Consider the following 20,291-nt stretch of genomic DNA (forward strand, 5'->3'; position numbering starts at 1 on the left):
TATGATTCACAGTGATAATCTATGCCCAGCTTCTGGGAGCATCAGATCCTTCAGGAGTGAAGTCTGAGCCATAGGGAGGAGCATGCAGCTCTAGTGACAGAAAGACAGGGCTGGAAGATGTTCCCTTCAGCTTATTGTCAAGTTACATTCTGCAAAAAAGGCCAGAGGAAGGGCACAAAGGACCAGAGGGCATTGGGTCCTCCAGTTAGTTAGTGTTCTCAGAGCTCCCCTCACAAACTTGTGTTTGGCTGGGAGACAGATCATAGGTCATCCCTTAAACGAGGCTAAGCTTGAAGGCCTTTGTTTCACATGGATATGGAAAGGTCTTACTGCTTATACCTTGCTGTTCTCACCTATGGTCATGCCAACCCATGCTGTACAAACTGAAATGTAACTGGGCTTCTTAGTCACTGGCCCAGACCAGATGTGCCCTACTGTCCAAAATCTGGGTCATCAGGGCATGTTGCTCAGAGGGAGGTCTTCTTTAGTGCTAGTTGGGTCTAGTGGAAATTCTGTCATCTGTTTTTCTTTCCTTTCAAGGTTGCCAAAAGCAGTGGTAGCAGGAAAGCATGATAGATGTGTCTCTACCTCTCTCTCTCTCTCTCTCTCTCTCTGTCTCTATGAATAAATAAAATCTTTAAAAAATTATACACGCACACATATATACACACACCTACATAAAAGAAAGATAATCTTTGGTTCAAAAACTGATACTCTATTTCTGCTTTAAAACTTTAAATTAAAGCTATATAGCTGTGTAATAATTGGAATCTAATTCCTGGTGAATCTACTGTCCTTTTAGCCACAGACCTTGAGAGGCAAAAACATTTCCACCAACTCTGATAGAGCTCGAATTCTTTAGATATCAATATATCATAATATAAAACTTACCTTTAGATGTTTCCCAGCATACAAAAGAATCAATTAAAGACAAGCCTTGTTTATAATAAAATGTCGTTAACTCCAGCCAATCGGCATCAAGTGTACTAATGATAGATCCTTTTCTTGTTACTTTCATCGACAGGATGCCTTCCTGGTAGGTCCAGCAGGTTGACTCATCATCAAAAACATTGAATACTGTATATAGCTTGTTATCTGGGGATAGGTGTTCAGAAAGAAGAAAAATTATTTATTCATTTATTGAAAGGATTCCTCATTTTTTGTTATTATTCATGTATGTCAAGTAAACAGACAAACATAGAGAATAATAAAATTACCCATCACTCAGCTTTATTAAATGTTAACCTTGTGCCATGTTTCCTTCAGACTTTCTTCCAGGAAATGAGAAATGGATGTAGTTGAAGCTCACTTTATAGTTTTCCCTAATCCAGTTCTCCAGAAATTGCTACTATAATGATTTGGTTTTTATTATTCTTATTCAAGCTTTTACTCTTTTAATACACACTTATATACCCATTAATATATGTTATGTTTTGCAGTTTAAAAAGCAGTATGATATTATATATATACATCTATAAATTGATTTTTAAAAAAGATTTAAAAAAATAAAAAAGATTTATTTATTTATTTGAGACATAGAGCACAAGTATAGGGGGATAAGAGCAATGGGAGAGGGAGGAGCAGATTCCCTGTTGAGCAGGGATCCTGGCGTGGGGCTCAATCTCAGGAGCCTGAGATCATAACCTGAACTGGAGGGAGATGGTTAATCAACTGAGCCACCCAGGTGCTCTTATAAATTGATCTTTTTATGCTTTAAGTGGGATTAATACAATTAGACTTTATTCATTTAGTTAAACTGCTACATAATATTCCAGTTTAATTATGCTCCTGTTGAAACATTGTTTCCAAAATTTTGTTATTATAAGCATTATTCATGTCTCTTTAGATACACCTGTAGGAATGACTCTAGAATATATATTTAAACATGGAACTGCTGGGTCCTACCTTCTAGTTTTCCATAAGTTGGCAAATTCTTTTTTTTTTTTTTTTTAAGATTTTATTTATTTATTCATGAGAGACACAGAAAGAGACAGAGACATAGGCAGAGGGAGAAGCAGGTGGCCCTCAGGGAGCCTAATGTGGGACTTGATACCCAAACTCCAGGATCAGGCCCTGAGCTGAAAGCAGAGCTCAACCACTGAGTCATCCAGGCATCCCAAGTTGACAAATTCTTTTTTTTTTAATATTCATTTATTCATAGAGAAATAGAGAGGCAGAGACACAGGCAGAGGGAGAAGCAGGTCCCATGCAGGGAGCCGGACGTGGGACCCGATCCTGGGACCCCAGGACCACGCCCCCGGGCCAAAGGCAGGCACCCAACCACTGAGCCACCTGAGGATCCCCCAAGTTGACAAATTCTTAAGTTGGGGAGTAGTCTGGTGGATCCACCTCCATAGTTGTGTTTAGGAAGTCTAATACCACTTGTATTGCAAAAGTATTTGGGAGTATGTATGTTATGTGCATTTTAAAAAAAGATTTTATTTATTTACTTATTTAGAGACAGCTAAGGCGGGGAGGGGCAGAGGGAGAGGAGAGATAATCTCTGGTAGACTTCATGCTGAGTGTGGAGCCAGATGCAGGGCTCAGTCTCATCACCCTGAGATCATGACCTGAGCTGAAACCAAGAGTTGAATGCTCAAGGAACTGACCCACTCAGGTGCTCATATGTGCATTTTTCTGGATTGAGTCTCCATGGATTTCACCAGATTCTCCAAGAAGTCTTTTGTGTGTGTCTCCTCCAACTTCACCCCTGCACACAAAGTTAAGAACTATTGCCATACACAAATTATTAAGAAGTACATGATTTAAGCTATTTAGAAAGTGAAGTCTACAGGCACCTGGGTGGCTCAGTTGATTATGCATTTGACTTGATTTCGGCTCAGGTCATGATCTTAGGGTTGTGAGATCAAGCCCTGGGTTGGGCTCTGCACTGGGACTGGAGCTTGCTTAAGATTCTCTCTGCTCTTCTATCCCTCCTCTAAAAAAAAAAAAACTTTAAAAAAAAATGGAATCTAAAGATTGATAATTAAGTAGATAGCATATTGGATTTGGAACTTAAAAGAACTGGGAATAAACACCAGGTCTAATCAAAGTTAGGATGGGAACCAGCTGGAATTTAAAGGTATCATTGGGTGGAAGATAGCAAATAGGTCTCTGACCATGTTCCAACAACTCTTGTTCCTAAAATGTTTATACTGCAGGGTAACAGTGGGTGGTTGTTAGCTAGGGAGCTGGTGAGAAAGTGGGAGGGTGCTGGTGGTGGTGAGGAGGGGTGAGATGGTGAATTAGAAAATGCTCCTGGTTCGTTGTTAAAAAGATTGTGTTGATCATAGTCGAGTGAGTCTCTGCCATCCTCAGAATGTTGAGCACATCTCACTACAACCTGGAAAGCTGACGTATGTGTGTGCAGCTTCAGCTCTGACATGGATCACAGGATCAGTCCATAGCAGCTAACTTAATACAGAATTTATTTCGTGGCAGGCACAGGACTAAGTGTCTTATCTTTTAGCTACATCTCACAACCCCCTTTCTATGAAGAAATTGAGGCAGTCTGACTCTAGAGCTCTCAATTCTAAGATATGCATCGTTTTTGACTTTCTCTAGTAGTGTTTTTTTTTTCCTTTTTTCCTCCAGTAGTGCTTTTTAGAGCATGCCTGCAAAGGTAGCAGAAAACTGAGCAGGCCAAAATACGTGAAAAAGTAGTCTCAATTTCTTGGGAAGACTTGCTAGTTGGCAAAGTAGAATAAAACTATAATTTAAAGCTATTTTACGATGCAGGCACTATTGTTATATTAATTGTTTCATCATGATGTACATTTTCATATTCTAATTGATGATCAAAGAAAGCCAATTAACTTCAAAGGCTAAAACCATCCATGAAATGGGAAAGGCCAAAACAAAAATTCTCACACACTGTTTGTAAAAACAAACATAAGTCAGAACAGCTTTCTATATTTATATAATCATTTTCTGTATACACGCACAGCCTCCATTTAACAGGGGAACTGGTGAATGACTAAATGGAAACCAATTTTCAAAACAAAATTTCCTTATGTGGATGGCATTGTATGGCCATGCCAGGGACAATTGTTTGAAAAACTGCCCTACCTTATTTCTGGCTGTAATAATTAAAAAAAAATCAAGACAAGTTTATATTAGTTTATTTAATCTATAATCTTTAGAAACTTACTTTGCCTCACATTTCTAAAAAATATCAAAAACTTATTTTTGCTAAATTTAAACTAAAGTACTATTTCTACTCATCTTGTCTATTACCTTCTCCCTTTCTGGATTTAGAGTAACTGGGGCCGCCATCTTGGTCCATTTGACACTGTCCACTTTCGTGATGAGGTTCTTCCTCAATTCCACTCTCAGATGATTGCCCACTTAATGTTCCTTCATTCCAACTTTTACAGTTTTCCTCTGAAGGTAGTGTTGATTCTGTATCTCCATCATGGTTGGTTCCATTGCAGAATTTAAGTGGTGGATGAGGCTGTGATATGAATCCAACAAATTTCATTCTTTTCTTAGCAGCTATATTAATCTGAAAAGAGATTGTAGAACAAAATGTAAAATTCATTTACATTGATTAACAATTAACCTGTAGGCTTGTTAAGGAAATCCATAAGAAGTAAATTAACCACTAACTGAAGGCTCATTCATACACGAATTAATAACCTCTAATAAAGCACTACTCCTAAGACTCTTGTCAAACTATTATTGTGACTTCTTTGAACAAAACTGATACACTTCAGAAATTATGAAAACACGAATCATGTGTTTCTTCAAAAGGTAAGCAACTATTTGGGAAGAATTAATAATTCTGTAACATGATTTTTGCATATTTGTTAACAATGGTCTCTCCCACTGAAGCAAAATTAAAAACTATTCCAAGAAATCCTCAAAATGACATTACCAAATACATCTTAATTAATAAAGAAGATACATTAATTGTTTTAAGATTTTATTTATTTGGGCAGCCCCGGTGGCTCAGCAGTTTAACGCCACCTTCAGCCCAGGGCCTGATTCTGGAGACCCGGGATCGAGTCCTGCATTGGGCTCCCTGCATGGAGCCTGCTTCTCCCTCTGTCTGTCTCTCCCTCATGAGTAAATAAATAAAATCTTCAAAAAAATATTTTACTTATTTGACAGAGAGAGAGAGAGAGAGCGTGAGCACACAAGCACTGGGAGCAGCAGAGGGAGAGGCAGAAGCAGGCTCTGCTGAGATCATGACCTGAGCTAAAGGCAGATGCTTAGCTGATTGAGCCACCCAGGTGCCCCTAAATTAAATGTTTTTTTTTTTAAAGATTTTATTTATTTATTCATGAGAGACAGAGAGAGAGAGAGAGAGAGAGAGAGAGAGAGGCAGAGACACAGGCAGAGGGAGAAGCAGGCTCCAAGCAGGAAGCCCGATGTGGGACTCGATCCCGGGTCTCCAGGATCACGCGGTGGCCTGAAGGCAGGCGCTAAACTGCTGAGCCACCCAGGGATCCCCTAAATTAAATGTTTTAAATGTTACCTGGGAGAGGAAAAAAGACTTATGGTGGAGATTGCAAGTGCAAACACTCATGATGAGAAATGAAATAAATGAAAAGGGCCAGGAACAACTGGGGTACAACCAGAGAGCAATGCCCACTCAAAGGGACAATGGTCACTCAGCTCCAGGCAATGAGGAGAATTCTGAGCAGGAAAGAGGTGTGGGTGTGTGGACCTAGAATAGATGATGACACTGACACTGTATCATTTACTCCTATAAATGAACATATGGAGGTTGTAACAATGCACAAAACCTTAAAAGTAACCACAAATTGTCTTTTATATCAGCAGTCCTGGGAGAGGTGAGGGAGGTGGTAAGGAAGCATGGTACGCTGCATGTGGGAATGGGTAAATTTATTGTCAGTTCTTTCCTAGGCCTAATTAGTTGATTTGGGTGAAAAAAGTGTAGAAGGCTTTTTTCATTACTAGAAAGTTTTATCTGGAAAAGTGTGGTAACAGAGTATTAATGTTTTTTCCATTTTTTAAATTGGAAGATTGATGTTTTGTAAATGTTATTTTTATTTAAAAATCCTAGGGAAAACACTTATAAACCTAATTTTAAAAATAGAGCAAATATTGATATGTTAAAATGACTTAAAATCTAGCTATTTAACAATAAGCTTTTTATGTGAGACAGCTGTTCCAAAATAACATTTGGCATTCATCTATTACTCTTGTTCATACATGGGGCAATGTTCAAATAGTTCATGTGCAATGTTTCCTAAAGTTTTTCTCTTCATGAAATAGCCCCATTATTCTAATTGCTGAAATAACAGAACTTTCCTGTTTAAATAGATCTTTAACTGTGTCCAGGAAGTCAAATGCAAAACAAGGGCTCTGATGGTGATCTATTAAGACTAAATTAGTAGTTACATTTTTATTTTAGAAGAAATTTTTTGGAGTGAATTTATTCCCAGAAAAACAAATTGAAATTTCCTAGAATAGTAGTAGTAAACAGTATGTGTAGCTTGTTTATAAAAATCTAGTGTCAAAGACTATTCCTGAAAACCTTAGTGAATGGTGACTTTATACCTAAAAGGGAAATATCACTAGCAGTTATAACTTGTTATACACAAACTACAGATAATCTGACACAAATGGCCTTTTAAAGCCTGGCAACAATAGAAATAATGAATAAATTTGACAGTTTCTTATTTGAAACGCCTTAGGTTTTTGGCTCTATTCATTTAAATAAAACCTAAAACCTTACAAATATATCAATGTAATTAAGAATAAACTTTCAGGGATGCCTGGGTGGCTCAGTTGGTTAAGCGTCTGCCTTCAGCTCAGGTCATGATCTTTGAGTCATGATTGAGTCCCACATCAGGCTCCTTGCTCAGTGGGAAACCTGCTTCTCCCTCTGCCTGCCTCTCCCCCTGCTTGTGCTCTCTTTTTCTTTCTCTCAGACAAATAAATAAAATCTTAAAGATAACAACAAACTTTCACCTAAAATCCTATAAATTTAGAATACTTATGAATGTAAAATTTTTCTTGATTTTTTAAAAAGATTTAAAAATAGTTCATTAAACTATCTTGACGTCTTCCTTTTTCTTTTTTTAAAGACTTAATTAATTTATTTCTGAGAGAGAAAGCATGAGTGGAGGGGCAGAGGGAGAGGAAGAAGACATCCCATTGAGGCATGAGCCCAATACAGGGCTTGATCCCAGGACCTAAGCCAAAGGCAGACACTCAACCCACTAAGCCACCCAGGCACTCTTCCTTTTTTTTTTTTTTAAAGATAGATAGGTTTATTTATTTATTTAATTTAAGGCAGTGAGAGAAAGCTTGCATGTCAGCAGGAGAGGCAGAAGGAGAGGGAGAAGAAGAGAAGCAGACTCCCCACTGAGCATGGAGCCCTACTTGGGGCTCTATCCCAAGACCCTGATATCATGACCTGAACTGAAATCAAGAGTTGGATGCTTAGCTGACTGAGCCACCCAGGTGCCCCAACTTTTTCTGTTTTCAGTTAATTTCTTGGAATAGATGCTAATAGAAAAAATAAAATGGGATTTATGATTTTTATGACCAGACTGATATTCAGAAACACCATACTAGTTCATTACAATGCCAATTGCAATATATGAATGTTTTCTTTTCTTTTTTTTTTTAAGAGTTTTATTTATTTATTCATGAGAGACATAGAGAGAGAGAGAGGCAGAGGCATAGGCAGAGCGAGAAGCAGGCTCCATGCAGGGAGCCCGATGTGGGACTCAATCCTGGGACTCCAGGATCATGCCCTGGGCTGAAGGCAGGCCCTCAACCACTGAGTCATCCAGGGATCCTATATGAATATTTTCTTGAAGCTCTTCTAATACCTTTGATTTAATTTCTCAGTTAATATTGGTGAGTTATTTTATTTAAAAAATTATTAGTTAGCTTGAATCTTTTTCCAGTGTCTGTTGTTGGTATTTCCTTTTGTATTTTGCTGTGCATAGAATCTGTCTATCCATTCAAGACTGGACAGTGCTTTCATGCATTTGTATTCATTTACTATATATTCTAAAAGAAACTCCCATAGGACACATTTGTTGGGGATTCCTCCCCCATTCTTATTTTAAGGCTTAATTTTCCTAGGATATGTGTTATATTTATATACTCCAATTTCTCAGCCTATTCATAATTGAGTTCATCCTCAGTTTATCCTTTCATCTTTTTCTGGATTTTTTATAGGTAAAGAAATTACCCCTTTATCGCTTTTGAAATGTGTGGAATCTATTTTCTACAGAACAACTGTCCATTTTCCCAGCAGTACTCACTAAATGATGGTTGTTCCCCCATTTTATTTCATCAGGTTTGTTATCAAACTTCTTATATGTGTGTAAATTTATTTCTGGCATTTCCATTCTGTTTCACTGGCTTATATTTCTGTTTCTAACTGTACAATTTGGTATGTGTGCTTCAATATGTTTTAACCTCTAGTAGAAGTCACTCACCATTTCCCTGTTCTTTTAAAAGTAAGAAAGGAAGTTGATAAAGAAGAAATACTAAATCTTTCTTGATATCACATGAAAAAATGTATACATTTAGTACCTTTTCTATCAGTTCTTTTGCTATGTCATTTGTTTGTGTCTCATAAGTTAGAGGACATTCCTCAATCACAAGCCTTGGGCGTCTCTGTCCACTGGGTACTGCCGAATGCTTTGGGCTGTAACAGAGAATATATTCATGGTTGGAAGTCAGTTGATCATTTTCAGCTAATATGCTCATGTAAAAATGAGAGGGCAACTCAAAAATAAGATCAAGAGAATCCTTTATTTTTCCAAGCCTAATGGTTGACTTCTTAGGTAAAAATACCAGAAAAACACAGTAACTTCTATTAATTTAAATTTTCTTAGTTTAAACCTCTATTAATTTAATTTTTAATTTAATATGGAAGAAAACAAATTCATCAGTTGTTTTAATAAAAATTGTGAGAAATGATTTTAGGTTACTGTTACATCTCGTTTTTGTACAAAAGCACAAGTAAAGGTCCCATTTAAATGCAAATAAATATTGTCCTTTTTCCTTTTTTTCTTTTCTGATCTTTACCCCTTGCTTATTCTTAGCCTTGTCAGAGCACTGCTAAGTCCACTGGAAGTAATGCTAAAAGAGGAAAAATAATTTATACATGGTTTAGAAGATTGGTAATTAGGACATCAGTGTTGTGCCATTAAATGGCATGTTTACTTAGTAATGCTTGAAATACTGGATGAGGTTCCATCTCATGGTGAAATCTGGGGCCCGTACAAACCCTCTCAGACAATGTGTAAGTTGGCAATCGTTCAGTAGCAAGGCAGTGTTCCTTAAAAGCACAATTGGGATTTTTTTAAGTCCTTCTTTAATTGTTTTTTTTTTTTCAATTTTCTTGTTTTCTCTCTTCTTATTCCATTTTTCTTTCCCTGCTTAGCCCTTTCCTAGTTAAAGTGATCGATTATTAGTCCATCACTAAAAAGAGAAAACAGTTTTTACCCTGGTCTTTGAGGTGGCTTGATATAGTTTAAGAGATGTATAAAAAAGCATGTGTTAAAGACATTGGTTTGGTTTTTTAATTCTTCATTGGAAAGAAGAATTGGAAAGGGCAATGGTATTTTGAAAACTATTAAACTTACAAGGTAGGTTGGCAAAAGTGGTGGCAGTATTGTTTGGGAAAGCAGCTACTAACAAAAATGAAAAAAAACCTAAAATGGATGGTTTTTACATCCTATTTATTTTGGAAAAAGCTGATAAGAAGTCTATCTGATTTGTGAAAACTTGGCAGGTAGGTCTTTCTGCTGTAAAAGTTCTAAAAGGGAGAGAGTTTCTGTTGCCACTATTAATAATATAGGGAAAAAAAAGGCATTCAGTGAAAGTGGACTTCATTGGTCCAGTCAGTTTTTTGTTTTTTGTTTTTTGTTTTTTTTTTAGCTCAGCAACAGCACCTGTAGCTGATGGCTACTTTCTCATCTGGTGAAGTTTCTAGGTACTTCTTGAATCTATTTTCCTTTTCCTTTGTTTACTGACATCCTCACCTCGAACCCATTTGTCTGCAGGGGCTAAAGTCAATAAGGAGTTTTAAAAGGAGGGAGGTTTAAGTTTCCTTTCTCAATCCAGATTCAACTACCAGAAAATGTGCTCTAAACCAAACCTCCTAATTATCCTTTATTCCCCATCACTACATTCAAACTTCTTTTTCTCTTTTCCCAAGAAAACTATCTCAACAGCTTCCTAGCCTGTTTCCTTGAGTACCAGGCTTACCTTAATTTCAAGCGCAATAGCACTACTCTGTACAGGTAACTTGCAGGTAGGTGTTTTCGCTGCCCCACAGGTTGTATAACAGGATGAATAGCTCCAACAATATATCCTTTAAGATAGTAGTCTTCCACTTTTGTTACTATATCTGGAATTGAATTTATCTTGATGACTTCTGGGTTTGGCGAAGCTGAAATATCAAACACAATGAGAAATTTGCACATTTATGAAATGTTATTTTATAAAATGTTATTTTTTTCTATGTGATTATGCTAATAAACAGGAAGCATATTCGTATGATTTAATCTCAAGGTTACATTAATGTGAATTACATATTTTCTAAATTAATTCCAGAAAAAAGCAGAAGTAACCTCATAAGCTTATAGATATGTAATATTACTGATATGTCTTAAAGTAGAAATGCTTTACGTAATTTTTTCAATTAAGGCAGCTCTATATTTAGGATTTCATTTGAGTGACTGTATTCTATTACTAGATACTGAAGACATACATAAGAGAAACAATATTAAGTTGAAGAGCCAATTGTTTTTACAATTCTGAACAGGATAAAATGAATAATTTTTAATATAAAATTCATACAAATATAAAAATTAAAAGTGGGTGTAATGATATGTTATGCAGGAATTGTCCAGTGCTTGTTTCTATCACTTACATATAACACACAGTGCTCATCCCAACAAATGCTTTCCTTAATGTCCATCACCCATTTAGTGTATCCTCTCACCTTCCTCCCCTCCAGCAAACCTCAGTTTGTTCTCTTAACTATAAAGTTTCTTATGGTTTGCCTTCTTCTCTGTTTTTATCTTATTTTATTTTTCCTTTCCTTCCCCTATGTTCATTTGTTTTGTTTCTTAAATTCCACATAAGTGAAATCATATGGTATTTGTCTTTGACTTATTTTGCTTAACATAATACTGATTTCAATACTTACATAAATGATTGATGAAAGGAATAGAAAAAATAAAAGTATCCAGAAAGTCTTTTTTTTTTTTTTTTTTTTTTTGGAGAGAGGGAGAAAGAGAAAGAGTGGGGAGAGCGGCAGAAGAGAGAGAGAATCTCAAGCTGGGCATGAAGCCCGACAAGGGGCTCAATCACACAACCCTGAGATTATGACCTGAGTTGAAATCAAGAGTTGAATGCTTAACTCACTGGGCCACGCAGGTGCCCCAGAAGTTCTTTTTTAGTAAGTAAAATTCCTAAATGTAGAGGAACTTTAAATGCAAAATTGATAAGCAGTGGAATTATCCCTTTGAAGCAGGGCAAACCTGTAGAAACTATAGAGCAGTACAATGTGTACAATTTTTAGTAAAAGGAAAAGGGTGTGTTATTTGGGAAAATGTTCTTTTTTGTTTAAGATTTTATTTATTTATTCATGACAGAGAGAGAGAGAGAGAGAGGCAGAGACATAGGGAGAGGGAGAAGCAGGTTCCCTATAGGGAGCCTGATGTGGGACTTGATCCCACGACCTCAGGATCATGACCTGAGCCAAAGGCAGATTCTCAACCACTGAGCCACCCAGGTGCCCCTGGGAAAATGTTCTTAATGTTCAAGCAGAATTAATTTAAAAAACAACTTTATTTTCTGTAACAATATTTCTCATTTTCTGGAAAGCAGTCAAGAATTAATATCTAGAAACAGACCAGCAATTTGATTATCTCAAGTAACTAAACATATGAAATTATGGGCAATGCTGCCTGTTGGCTTTCTGTCAGTTTGGTCAGTGGTGTCTAGCAAAGAACTGCTGCTAATTGCCTGAACACAGGAAGGAGGTTAAGAAGCAGACAAAGAAGAAGGGTCAGAGGAAATCCCCACCTCCTCTTACATTAATATCCACGTGATGAAACAGAAATCCACCAACACTGGGTATTCACGCCAACTTCTCAAAAGAAAATAAAACACTCAATAGAATAGTCATATAAACCAAGACAAATCCATTTCCTCAAATTCTTTTTTTTTTTTAAGATTTTATTTATTTATTCACGAGAGACAGAGAGAGAGAGAGAGAGAGGCAGAGACACAGGCAGAGGGAGAAGCAGGCTCCTCGCAGGGAGCCCGACGTGGGACTCGATCCAGGGTTTCCAGGATCACGCCCTGGGCCAAAGGCAGGCGCTAAACTGCTGCGCCACCGGGGCTGCCCATTTCCTCAAATTCTGATCATCTTTTGTATTTATACTAATCTACTTACAATATATTTTCTTCATCATTTTTTTTTCTCTTCATCATTTTGTATAGGAACAAAACCAAAGAGAATCATCCTGGACTTTGGAGAAACAGCTGGATTCATTGCAAAACAGCCGCGTTCTGCGTGGTTGTGTGGCAATCACTTCGTGATTCATTTGGTTTTACTTTTTAAGTATTTTAACTACCTACTCTGATTTCCAAACAAAGAAAAGGAAAGACTATAAAACAGAATAAACTGTTGAGACTAAGGAATGAAACATAACCTTATTTTTAGAATTATATACTAATTCCACAAATTTTTTAAAAAATGCAGTCTTTTAGTGGACCTTGTTGCTTATTGTAGAAAGGGGAAATTCTTTAATGTGATACCAAAGAATCTTCATAGTCTGGCCTCTTTCTTGCTTTGGCGGGCCTGCGGTACTGCACTTCCTGAACTTCGCATGCTGTTTCATGCTGCCAGAACTTGATTTCTTTTCCTGCTCCCTGTGCCTGGTTAATCACTTCTTCCTCTGTGCTGTGGATTCTCCTAGTTCCCTTTCAGACTTTATTATAGTTACGTGCTTCTATGTTTGTCTTTGCTGTTAGAGAATTCTAGTCTAACAGGAATCAGGAATAAGGAACCTACCTTATTTCTCTTTCTATGCCCTGCATTTTCCTGGGTTATTATGTTAAGCTGGAAATACTGTTCATAAAGGGAACTATGAGGTGAAATTATTGCATAAAGGAGGGCAAGCCATCAAGGTGAGCTAAAGGAAACCACAAAAGTTAGCTAGTAAATTCGGGAACAAATGGATAGGTTATCTAGGACTTACTAGAGAGAGACACAACAGGCAAAGAACACACAAGCAGTGTTGTGGAATTGTTACTCTTTTGATTATAAAAGTGAAGGTGGTCAAGAACCTAGTAAGAATCCAACCTGGTAGAGTTAAAAGTCATATTCACTTGAGAAGGCTCTAGCTTCAGGCCCCATTCTATATTCCTTATGTTATTAACACTGCAATGAGAAAACCACATAGAAAATGAGGTGAAAAGGAATGAGAAGTGGAGTTACGTTGAGTGTAATTAGCTCCATCTTGAGTGAAATCTGGAGAAATTTGGGAGAGGATAATTTCACATATAAAGAATGAGACTGCAGGCTTGGAGACCTTCTCCATCCTGCTGGTCTTGCTTCCCCTTACTGACGTGCTTGGAGTCACTGTTTGGTCCCATGTTGTCTCACCTAGTCTACTCTGGCATCCCTGCTTGGAAGGAAACTCCAGAAACCAAGAACTGAGGATTGGGGAAAGCCCTTTCTCCTGGAGCTGGAGCGCTGGGTTAGAGTGCAGAGCAATTTAGGCAGCCAGTGTTCTCCTTGTTGTCGATGATCTTGCCACCATCCCAGAGTGGAGTGGTGCAGCAGCCAACATCTAAAAGGTACTCAATGAATTCAAAAGGCACTTAAGTTGTTAGTAAATATAGAATATTTGAAAATATTTCAATTATTCTGTAGTTTCGCCAGATGCTCAGCAGTGAGCAATATTAGTGATTAATATTATTTGATTATTTTAGTTCCATACTACCACTATGTTATATGCTTATAATCATCTGTATATAAGGTGGTGATGGTTGCACAACAACGTGTATGTAGTATATGCCACTAACTGTACCCCTAAAAATGGTGAAGATGGTACATTTCATGTTTATTTTACCACAATAAAAAAAATAAAAAAGGTTCTATGTCAAAATAAAAAAGGTTCTATGTCAAAGATAATATATATGTACATATTAAAATTTACTTTCTGCTTCTGAATTTGACTATGTTAGATACTTCATACAAGTAGCATCATATATTGCAGTTGACCCTGGAACAATTTGGGAGTCATGCAGACAAAAACCTGCATATAACTTTTGACTCCCTAAAAAAACTTTTTTTTTTAAATTTTTATTTATTTATGATAGTCACACAGAGAGAGAGGCAGAGACACAGGCAGAGGGAGAAGCAGGCTCCATGCACCAGGAGCCCAACGTGGGATTCGATCCCAGGTCTCCAGGATTGCGCCCTGGGCCAAAGGCAGGCGCCAAACCGCTACGCCACCCAGGGATCCCTCCCTAAAAAAACTTAACTACTAATAGCCTACCATCAACTGGAAGCCATACCAATTACATAGTTGATTAACACATATTTTGACTGTTATGTGTATTGTATACTGTATTCTTACAATAAAATGAGCTACAGAAAATATTTTGAAAAAATCAGAGGGAAGAGAAATACATGTACAGTACTATACTATATTTGTAAAAAAAAAAAATCTGCATATAAGTAGACCTGTGCAGTTCAAACCTGTGTTGTTCTTGGGTCAACTTGTCTTTTTGTGACTCGCTTATTTCATTTAATGTCCTCATGATTCATCCATCTTGTAGCATGTAACAGGATTTCCCCCTTTTTTTTAAAAAAAAGATTTTATTCATTTATTCATGGAGACACAGAGAGAGAGAGAGACAGACAGAGACAGAGACAGAGACAGAGAGAGAGGCAGAGAGACACAGACAGAGGGAGAAGCAGGCTCCATGCAGGGAGCCCAACGTGGGACTTGACCCCAGATCTCCAGGATCACACCCCGGGCCCAAGGCAGTGCTAAACCACTAAGCCACCAGGGATGCCAGATTTCCTTTCTTTTTAAGACTGAATAAGATTCCATTGTATGGAGAAAAAAAATGAAAAAAGAAGAAGAAAAAAAAGAAGAAAAAAGAGAGAGAAAAAAGATTCCATTGTATGCATATACCACATTTTGTTTATCCATTCATCCATCAGTGGATATCTGAGTTGATTCTACTTCTTGGCTATTGTGAATACTGCTGCTATGAATGTGGATGTGCTAATAATATCTATATAAGATCCTGCTTTAAAAAAAAAGATCCTGCTTTTATATATATTTGGATATACACGCACAAGTGCAATTGCTGAATTATATGGTAATTCTATTTTTAATTATTTGAAGAATGGCCATACTGTTTTCTGTAGTGTTTTCATCATTTTACATTCCCATCAACAGTGTACAAGTGTTCCAATTTCTCTACATCCTTGACAACTCTTGTTTTTTGTAGCTTTTTTTAAAAAGTAGCCATCCTAAGTGGGTATGAGGTGATATTTCATTGTGGTTTTGATTTGCATTTCCCTAATGATTAATGATGTTGAACATCATATGCTCATTGGCCATTTGTGTATCATTTTTGGAGAAATGCCTATTCAAGTCCTTTGCCCATTTTTAAATTCGGTTATTTTTATTGTTAAGTTGTAGGAGTTCTTTATATATTCTGGATATATATTCACTCTCAGTTCATAGACTGACTTTCCACTCTTTGCTGTACAAAATTTTTTAAAAAAATATTTTATTTATTTATTTATGAGAGACAGAGAGAGAGGGAGAGAGAGAGAGAGACGCAGAGACATAGGCAAAGGGAGAAGCAGACTCCATGAAGGGAGCCTGATGTGGGACTCAATCCTGGTACTCTTGAGATCGCACCCTGAGCCGAAGCCAGATGCTCAACCACTGAGCCATCCAGGCATCTCTAATGTACAGAAGTTTTTAAGTTTGATGTAGTCCCATTACTTATTTTTGCTTTTGTTGCCTATGCTTTTCATATCATTGCTAAAAAATCTTTGCCAAATCCAACGTCATGAAGGTTCTCCCCATGTTTTCTTCTAGTTTTATAGCTTTACGTCTCATTTAGGTTAAAGATTTTTTTTTAAAGTACAATGGCACTAGTTTATTATTTTTTAAAATATTTTATTCATGAGAAACACACAGAAAGAGAGAGGCAGAGACACAGGCAGAGCCACCCAGGCATCCCTAGTTTTATTCGTTTAAGAAGGTATGCTATGCCTTCTTCCTCAAAACAATCCCAGAAAAATTTAAAAATTTGATTTTTCTAGGATACCATTCTAAGATGATTGTCTTAGCAAAATATATTGTAAAACGAAACTTAAAAATTCATAAAAGTGTAAGAAATTTAAAGTTTATGAAACTGACAAAAGTGAAACACAAGTATGTAGATTATAGCTGATAATTTAAAAAATACATGTGTGGAAATAAGCATTTCATTTTTATGAAAGCATGTCTTTATAAGTTATAAAATTCAATACAAGAATAAGGCATGTGCCTTGGCTTGGAAATCTCTCCTGGCATTTTAACTACTACTGTTGGCCAGATGATAATTATAGTGGATATTAAGACAGGTGTGAAGTTGGTTGTTTTTCCATATGGCATGACTAGACAGTGCTTGAAGTTTCAGTCAACAGATCATTCAAGAATCACTCAAACTACAAGTCCTGGTTCCCTTGTTGTTGCCTGAAAACTTGCCATTGATAATCTTTGGCAATATCAAAGAAGCCCCAGTCTTGTACTTGCAGAATGGGAGTAAGGTACTTTAGAGAAAAGCCCAGCACTCTTTTAAGTAATGTGGCATTTCCAATACTCCTGACCACCCAGAGGAAAAAAATATATGGAAAAAAGGGGACACACAGACTCTGAGTCTGAAAATGATTTTGAAAAATTGGGGCCTGAGTGCAAAGATGTTTTAGGGATTTGTTTATTGCACTTAGTTTTCCTTTCTTAAAGTATGTAGGAGAGAGATAGTAGGAATAATTGATGTTTAAAAATGTCTAAGGACACCTGGGTGGCTCAGAGGTTAAGCGCCGGCCTTTGGCTCAGGGCGTGATCCCAGAGTCCTGGAATCGAGTTCCACATCGGGCTCCCTGCATGGAGCCTGCTTCTCCCTCCGTCTGTGTCTCTGCCTGTCTCTCTCTCTGTGTCTCTCATAAATAAATAAATAAAAATCTTTAAAAAAATGTCTAAAAGGCTTTTACCATTGGTAAAAATTGAATTACTAAGTGAGAAAGTAGTAAGTTATAGTTTAATTCATACATTTTTTTCTCTCTCTTAGTGGTACATAAGTAATGGTGTGTTTTATAGTAAACAATGTTTTGGAGTCAGTGAAAAATGATAATTATATAGCAAAGAAGTAGTTGCAAATACATTGGCTAAGAGAATGAGGATTTGAAGAACTCTTGGTTTGGTGGTGTAATGATCGAAAAAGAAATTGAACAGGGATAAATTCTTAGTTCTTTTCACAGTTCAAGATACAGAATGAGAGAAATCTGATTTAATATACATTCATTTGGTGGGGAAAGGAGGAAAGTCTAGAGACTTTAGCTGACCACAGATTAATTATAAGTCAGCAGTTAATCTAATGTGATCATTGTCATCTGAAAGACAAAAGCCTCCATAGAAAGGCAGCTCACTGAATTGTGCTGAACAGACCAACATTGGTATACTTCCTGTTTATTTTCCTTCCCTTACACATTTATCACCATCTAAATAATAACCAGAATATATTATATAGTCACCCAGTTGTACTTTTTTTAAAGATTTATTTATTTAGGGACGCCTGGGTGGCCCAATGGTTGAGCATCTGCCTTCGGCTCAGGGTGTGATCCTGGCGTCCCACATCGGGTTCCCTGCAGGGAGCCTGCTTCTCACTCTGCCTGTGTCTCTGCCTCTCTCTCTCTTTCTTTCATGAATAAATAAATAAATAACATATTTTTTAAAAATTTTATTTATTTATTTGAGAGAGAGAGAGAGTGAGCTCATGCCTGTGGGCATATGCCCTGAGTAGGTGGTGGGGGGAGGGGAAGAGGGAGAGAATCCTCAAGCAGACTCCCCCCTGAGCCTGGACGCCAAACTGGGACTTGATTCCTTGACCCATGAGATCATGACCTGGGCCAAAATCAAGAGTTGGAGGCCCAACTGACTGAATCACCCAGGCGTCCCTCATCTTGTTTTCTTATTTAATATCTGCCTCTGTGACCAAAATGAAAGCTCTATGAATGCAGGGAGATATTCATATTTTCTTCACTGCTATTCCTTTATACCTATAACAGTGCCTGCCACATTGATTCTCAGTTAATATTTGTTGAATTAATAAGTGGATTGTGTTCAATTTAAGGGCCCAAGCTGGCATATATTTAAAAAAAAAAAGCATTCAGGATAGTGAGTGGTCTGAAGGTCCTTAACAGGTGTTCTGCAACCATGCACTAAATAAAGGAAGAACGGGATACCATCCCGATATATGTGAAGGGCTGTCACACAAAAGAAGTGGCAAGTGTGACACTGAATAGTGAAGGAAACAGGTACATAAAGGAGTATCACCCAAGCCACAGGTGGCAGGGAAGAATAATAGGACTCTGACATGTTCAGTTCTTTAAATATGTGTTAGTAGAGATATATGGCAAGGAGCAAGGACACAATGAGAGTAGCAAGGGAGATAGATGATATTAGAGGAAATAAAATGAATTATAAAACTAGATAAAAATAACTATAAAAACGTTACAGTCTGGGGTCACTTAATGGGCTCTCTACACTTCATTGTCCCAAGTTGATAATGATAATGAACTCATTCCCCCCATTCTCTTGTTTCAGAATGTGGGTTTTGAAGGCAGAGTTATGTAACCTGTTAAAACCAATCACCAAGAAGGTAACTATAACAGAATAACACTGGTGCTTAAGGGGGTTCCTGTTTAGGTGGAGAATGTATTTCTAAGGAACACCTTGTTATCTGTAGATGTCAATAGAATAAATCCAGCTTTTCAGGTCAACTCCACATCCTCTTGCACTTTCACTAAAGTTATTGTCTTGAGTCTCAAAGCAAAAGAAATGTTAAATGCACTACACACTCTCACACACACACAGCAGTTTTGGGAAGAATTACAAACTGAGAAATCTAGAAAAGTTGAGTCTCAGACTCAAATGCCCAAAGACACCAGGCTGAGAAAATGAAGAGAGGACCTGTTTTGAAGGAGGCTGTGAGACCTGGCAAAGACTCAGAACCTTATCCGAAAGAGAGCAGGTCTTGGTTAGGGCTGTGATATAAGCATGTTATTGGATCTCCTAATTTTTAAGAAGACCTCGAAGTCCAGATTCTTATGTAATATTTGCCAATTTAAAAAAGTGACAGGTAATTCACGTATTTTTTATTTATTTATTTATTATTTATTTTTTAATTCAAGTATTTTAACACTGTACACACCAAGTGAGATCTATCTGAAGGCTGAATATGGTCCATTATCTCCTTGGTTTACAACTTCTGCTTAGGTCATGCCAGGGGCTCTGCTGACCAGAGCCTGTCAGGTTCAGGCCACCTAGGTCATGTAAGTGTTCAGCATCCTAGGACACAGAAAAAGTGATCCAATTCTACCTCATTAGTGGGAAAAGGAGAGGATGGTGATAGAAGGTCTGCGGTGCACACTTTTAACAAATTGTCCTTTTTCTCCGACATTGGGACTTGCTTTAAACATGACATGTTTAAAAAAGTAAACCCAGGAGCAAAAAGAGGAAAAATAAATCCAGGAATTTTTTTGAGAACTTCCCTTCATGTAATTCCCTCAATTCTTACTAATGTTTTAAACTTTGCTGAAAGGAGACTAGAAGCTTGATTCAGCTGAGAGATGTAAGGAAGGGGAGAGCTGTGCACACAGAATGAGGACTTTTCATCAGTACTGACCAGAGTGAGTAATTAGCTCTCCACAACAGGGTTGGTGTTTGAGGCCAAGCCTTTGATTTGATGTCCTTATACTGGGGCAGTAATTATCAGAGGCTCAATTACTTTTTTTTTTTTTTAGGGTTTTATGTTTAAGTAATCTCTACACTCAGCATTCAGGCTTGAACTCACAGCCCTAAGATCAAGAGTCACATGCTCTACTGACTGAGCCAGCCAGGTACCCAGTGGCTCTATTACTTTTTAAACCAGAAATTCAGGGGGAGGTGGTAGTGGTTTTGGCTAGAATCTAAATAAATAGCACAGGCGGTTAGCAGCAGCTGCAAGCAATCTATCTTCCTCCTCTTAGCTCC

General features: G+C 37.4%; 1 protein-coding gene across 4 annotated transcripts in view; it reads right to left on the reverse strand.

Annotated features, from left to right (window-relative positions):
• The window catches only part of RFTN2 (raftlin family member 2), a 68,113-nt gene that overhangs the window by 39,018 nt on the left and 8,804 nt on the right, over positions 1-20,291 (reverse strand). For all 4 annotated transcript variants that reach the window (XM_049106562.1, XM_049106560.1, XM_049106563.1 and 1 more), the window contains exons 2-5: positions 10,210-10,393; positions 8,527-8,641; positions 4,237-4,504; positions 892-1,095 (exon numbers count right to left, since the gene is read on the reverse strand). In XM_049106562.1, the coding sequence (XP_048962519.1) occupies positions 892-1,095; positions 4,237-4,504; positions 8,527-8,641; positions 10,210-10,393 (771 nt within the window). The remainder of the gene's footprint in view (positions 1-891; positions 1,096-4,236; positions 4,505-8,526; positions 8,642-10,209; positions 10,394-20,291) is intronic.

This window comes from Canis lupus, chromosome 37 (genome assembly GCF_003254725.2).
Source record: "Canis lupus dingo isolate Sandy chromosome 37, ASM325472v2, whole genome shotgun sequence".
Taxonomy (NCBI): Eukaryota; Metazoa; Chordata; class Mammalia; order Carnivora; family Canidae; genus Canis; species Canis lupus.